Source organism: Emys orbicularis, chromosome 2 (genome assembly GCF_028017835.1).
Source record: "Emys orbicularis isolate rEmyOrb1 chromosome 2, rEmyOrb1.hap1, whole genome shotgun sequence".
In the NCBI taxonomy this organism is placed as follows: domain Eukaryota; kingdom Metazoa; phylum Chordata; order Testudines; family Emydidae; genus Emys; species Emys orbicularis.
This window is the reverse complement of record NC_088684.1, coordinates 39135075-39141074: the sequence shown is the minus strand read 5'-3', so window position 1 is coordinate 39141074 and position 6000 is coordinate 39135075. Positions and strand designations below refer to the sequence as shown.

The 6000-nt window shown below is 37.6% G+C and overlaps 1 protein-coding gene across 1 annotated transcript; it reads right to left on the bottom strand.

Moving 5' to 3' along the window:
- Positions 1-603: 603 nt before the first annotated feature.
- On the bottom strand, positions 604-4900 carry FBXO43 (F-box protein 43). Its single transcript, XM_065400056.1, has 4 exons — positions 3375-4900; positions 2259-2361; positions 977-1165; positions 604-852 (listed from the first exon to the last, which is right to left on the bottom strand). The coding sequence occupies exons 1-4, from the start codon at positions 4898-4900 to the stop codon at positions 604-606; spliced, it is 2067 nt and encodes a 688-aa protein (XP_065256128.1).
- Between the last annotated feature and the right edge of the window lie 1100 nt (positions 4901-6000).

Here is a 6000-nt window from a genome sequence, read left to right as displayed (position 1 = left end):
TCTTCAGCCTGTGTAATACAGGAGATAAAACTAAATCATCATAATGGTTCCATCTAGCTTTAAAAAAAAAAAAATAATAATAATAAAAAAAATATTGAATATTCTATCTTAGCAGCATTGTCTATTGACTAGGTGGTAGTATTTCCTCTGAGTCGGTGCTTATCTAATGCTTCATCACAGCATGTTTTTAAAAACTGTAGTTTTAAAAATGTCTCATAACAAAACCTATAGAAAAGATTGAATCATTAAAACTTTCTCTTTAATTTGCAATTGAGACAAGAATCACAACTTTAAATTTTCAAGTGATGTTGTAAAATAGATATTGAAGACTATATTGAAAGTACTTTATTGAAAAATTAAGATGTTGGAAGTGTCTGGCTACATGACAGGTAAAACAAGACATTAAAAGTTTAAAATTTTTTTCACTTTTTTCAAAAACTTACCAAAATGCACTAAGTTAATTTAAGATATGTACATGAGAAATCATCAGCTTAATTATTGGGCAAAATGACAATATTACTTTCAAAATATGCATAATTAATAAAAAATATAGACAAGATCAAAAATTGAGAGAGAGTAGGGAAACCTATGTTCCTTATAAATTTAGAGTCGTTTTAAATTTCTCTTGCTTTGGGCACTTCCTGGAAGAGCATCTTTTTTATTTCGCCGCTTTGCAGATGAACTACTGCATTCTTTTGACCCGTGGAAGGTGCACAAACACAAAATACAAAAGTCAAATGCACAGGCTTCTCGGCTACATAGTCCCCTTTTCTTTAAGGGCTGATACTTAGCTGGGCACTGACATCTTGGACAAGGTTTTAAAGCTTCATCAATAAAAAGGGTTTTGGCAATCTGTGTCAAGAGGGGAGAAAACGACATTTAATATCTGCAGTTCTTGACTGTACATCTTAAGAAGTCTAAGATTCGTCTTAAGAAATCTTTATTTTCAATGCTAACACCTGGCTACATTGCTTACCTTAAGGTACTCTTCCTGTTTACTAGTTGACTGGGGAACAGAACTGCATCCTGTAGGTGTTAAAAGCTCATTGCAAGAAGGTGGTGTTTGTAACACAGCAGTTTTAGCTTGAGCTTGAACAGGTCTTAGAGCAGATCTACTTAGCATATTAAGTCTTGTGGCAGCATCTTCAACATGCAAGAGACATCCCTGTTACAGATGATGATTATAAGAAGAGAAATCAGCTTCAATGCGTACCAAGATAACCAGTAAAAAGCAACAGAGGGTCCTGTGGCACCTTTAAGACTAACAGAAGTATTGGAGCATAAGCTTTCGTGGGTGAATGCCCACTTCATCAGACCTGATGAAGTGGGCATTTACCCACGAAAGCTTATGCTCCAATACTTCTGTTAGTCTTAAAGGTGCCACAGGACCCTCTGTTGCTTTTTACAGATTCAGACTAACACGGCTACCCCTCTGATACAAGATAACCAGGGCTTTGTTTAATATAGCTTGCTTTGTTTTTGTTTTAGAACTATTTTTATTTTTCACAATAAAAAGGTACAAAACGTGTAAATATCTTCAAGTACAAGTTTAGTATTTAATGGACAGGTGGACAAAACAGGACCCATTGGAGGACATATTGTGGTCTATAAAGATCAGTTCAGGGTGACCAAATCGATTCTCCTTTACCACTTAGAAGACCTCATCACTCCCTGCAACTCCCTCCGATATCTTTCCTACTTCAGAAATCTGAATAGGAAACGCTTCCAACTGCTTATAGGATAGTCACTTCACATCAGGTCACTTCAAGGAATCCCTACCCTAGAGGTAAGTTAAGCCACAAAGAAAAAACAAATCAAACAATTGGGAAGGAGTCACAATTTTAGTCCTACTGGACCTACAAGCAGGGATTAAAATGGAAGGAAAAAAAAAAAAAAAGGAGGTGTTGAAATGGGGCATATGAGAGATTAAGAGGAAGGGACAGGATTTTAAACCCAAAACCTGGTTCGCTTTAAATTTGTTATAATTTGAGGAAAATCCTATTGATTCCAAGCACTACATGTTTTAAACATTTTCCTTGAAGTGTGGCTAGAGTAAAAAGACTAAAAATGACATTTTTTTACTCAGAATAGGTCTCTGCGTGTATTCTGAGTCATATCTACTGGGTAAAGATTTTACAACTCATTGTCAGCTGGGAGATTTCTGCAGTTTGCTAGGATCTTTACATTCTTCCCCTCTCCCCAAATCTTTCCAACACACCCAATATTTAGAAAAATACTCCCTTTGGGAGATACATTACCCCAGCTTCCGCCTTCAGCTGTTTTATGTACAGCTTTCTCCTGAGATATGCATTTTTGTCTTGTATAACAATTTCACGCCAGTTCTTGCTTACTTTCCAAATACTGAAACAAAACAAAAAAATATCATCCACCTTTCAAATCTTGCTTAAGTTTTTACGAGTGGTATAGTTTAAGATCCTAATACTAAAAATTAACCCCTTCAGTTTTATCATGACTTAAAATGTTATCTTGATCATTTTGCAGAATGTTGCAATATACTGTAACAAACTCCACTTTACAGACTTGACTTGAAACATAACATTGCCTCACATATTCTTCTGCATCACCATGTGGAATTAAATACAGATGGGGTAAGGGAGGGCTCATCTCCTAAGACAGAACACAAGGTAAAAAATCATTGACTGCTTTGCATGGGGTAGGAGAGTGGGGCGGATTGAGAGCTGAGGGGAAGAGGGTTGGAGCAGAACTAGGGGGCTGGATCAGAGCTGCTGAGCGTGGTGGGGGGAGGGCTGGAGTGGAACTGGAGGGACCAAGGTGGGAGGATTGCATCAGGCCTGCGGGAGCTATGGCTGGACTGAAGGAGGTAGAAGCTGGGGGAGAAGCTAGGTATCTGGATAGGCAGGGAGCTGAAGAGGAGCTAGGTGACGGGGTTAAGGGGGCTGGATTGAGGCTGTGGGGGGACAGGACTGGAGGGAGGTGAATTTTGGAACTGGGAAGGGGGCCCCCTAACCTATTATAACACTAGAAGTCTCTGGGGTCTTGTTATGCTACTGATATTTTTTACTAAAATAATATTTTAGACTTGCAACAAAATATTGCACCATCATAAACTGATGCTCTGGGAAATGAGCTGAGCTTAACATTTATGAATATTTTCACTGATTAAAAAAAAGGGGAATTAATACCCTAAGTCTTTATTATTAGATAGAACTTAATTACAAGTGACATTCTTTCATCTCTTTGTTACTTCAAATGCATCAGTAGTAAATTAATGTTATTTTTGTTACATGGGAGTAATACTGTTCAGGCCACTGTTCCAGCTCCACAACTCATTAGCAGGGAAAAAACCCTTATTTTCAAAATTTTGAAAAAGAGTATATAGTTGTATTTCTTACCTGCATAGGCTTTCCACAGTCAAAGCACCTAAAACTATAGCAAGAATATGCTTTAAATCTCTGTATTTTAATTCTGTTAAAATATCTAATTTTTCAAGGCCCATTTTTTTGCCTATGAGTCCAGCAAGAATATATTCTAATACAGACATTTCAGCTCTTTCAGAGTTCTCCAAGAGTCCATTTTGCTCTGGTCTTTTTCTTTTGCTTCGCATGAAGATTTCATGGACTACTTGTAAAGCAGGCGTTCTTGATAAATCCCCAAGATTTAGAATCAAATCTCCACTATTCTCCTCATTAAAAACCAATCCACTGTCTTCACTGGCAGGGTCTCTTGCTACTTTTAATTTATATTCTGAAGTAATTAGAGTAATATCATAGTCTTCCTCTGTCTCTGACTGTGAACCCCGTTCCCGAAGGGTGGATAACCTCCTCACTCGGTCTAGTTTTCTTAACTTTCTTTTAGCATCCAGAAGTTTGGAAACTTCCTTCTGTTTTTGAAGGAGTTCTTGGAAAGATCCCTCATGATCTGAAGAGGAATCTTCTGATTTATCTAAGCCAAGGGAATTAAACCCACTGTCTTCAGGCACTGAAAAGTCCAAGTCACTTACCACATGAGTAGGGGGAGTATTTGTGTCAAGTAAATCAAAGTTAAAATCTGCTATTAGGTTGCTGACTGGAGTCAGAAATTTATCCTCATTCGTCTCAGACAACATACAACATGTAGGGGTTCTAAGCAATTCCAGGTAGGTGCTTTCATCATTAATGCTTGTAAGGGCACTATCACTGAACTCATTAGGAGTCTTGTCAATAATAGTGTCCTTAGAAGTATTATGGTGAATTGGAGATAAACATTCAGGTTCTGACAACAAGTTGTTTTTACATTTGGAATCATCTACTGTAGAAGTCCTTTGCTGTGAAAAGGCAAGTCTCAGTTTTTGGCAAGCAGGACTAAACTCCTCAGTTTTTAAAGTGCTAGTAGCTAGAGGTTTGTAAGTGTTATCTCTTGGAGAATATGAAGAACTTTTTGAAAGTCTTTCTTCAAAACTGAGAACATGAGATAATGATTTTTTCCTACTGCAATCCGACGAATTGGCTTGTCTTTCAAAGCATCCTACAATGCCTCCCAAAGCAGTTTTAGACAGAAGCAGTCTCCTACGCAGTGATGAGTCTTTTTTACTTACTTTCGGAGTTTCAAAAAAATCTGTAGCTACATTTGCCTCTCTTCTTTCAGATAAGGAGATAGAATTCTTTCCATTTTCGATGGGAGACAACACTGGAATTACTAAATTAGGGTGTGAATGTTCAGAATGCTCATGTAGTAATGATAGATGTCTCACGCTCAGTTCATCTTTATGTTCTGCATCAGTATGATCAAAGCTAGGGTCTTTTAATGATACATTATATCCACTATCATGAAATATGGAGGTGGAACAAGAGTCTTTAAAGCTGGAGTATTTCACATTGTTGCTGGGAGAAGTCAACCTGCCTCTTTTAAGAATAGACAGCACTGAGCGACTTTCTGACATCTTTCACTTGGAATTTCTCTGATTCTGTAAAGTGAAGACAGCATTTTATTTCTAGAATGAGCCATAAAGAACTTATTTTAAATACAGTTACCAATGGATATCAAATTATATCTAAGATGATTTATTTTCATTTAAATAATATTATTTCACCATCAAAATAGTAACCATAGTGAAAAATATTTTTATTGCATCTCTGTGGAAACAGCACTCACACTCTCGCATGATGGATGCACTATCGATATTTAAAATGATAAATAGATAGTAAATATTTTACTGATGTAAAATAATGGGGATGAACAGCTTAAAAAACATGGCATAAGAAAAACCAAGTAAGTGAAAAAACACATCTGATTAAATAGCTGATCTACCAATCATCATCATCATCATCATCCATGGAGAATGGGTTCAGTCTGATCATAGACAATGGGCAAAATTTTGGCCCCATTGAGGTGAATAGCAAAACTCCTACTGACTTCAATAGGGTCAGAATTTCACCCTTCATGTACATAGAGTCCCTCTACTTTCTGCCAGTTCAGTTCTTGAGAGCCAACAGGGGATTGAAACTCATGAATTAGTCTATTTTATTAGTGCTGATGGGAGAAAAGAAAAACTGCCACAAAGGCCTCTGGTTTGTTTAAAGAAAGAGAGAGCCCTGGTGGCTGATAATCCTAACTAATTGTCTAGAGAGTCAGCAAGCTTCCACAAATTTATTCAGATCCTTCAGTCCTTCAACACTGGAAACAGTTGAGTTCCAGTTACACAAAAGGGACAGTCTAGTGTTGGTCACTACACTGCTCCAAGACATTTTCTTTACAGCTTTGAACAGAAACCACCAAGAATTTCTGCTCAGTCTCTTGGTGATCTGGGGTACTATAGCTCCTACCTTATAATTATAATAATATAATTAATGGAGATATCCCATCTCCTAGAACTGGAAGGGACCTTGAAAGGTCATTGAGTCCAGCCACCTGCCTTCACTAGCAGGACCAAGTACTGATTTTGCCCCAGATCCCCAAGTGGCCCCCTCAAGAATTGAACTCACAACCCTGGGTTTAGCAGGCCAATGCTCAAACCACTGAGCTATCCCTCCCCCCTTGTGG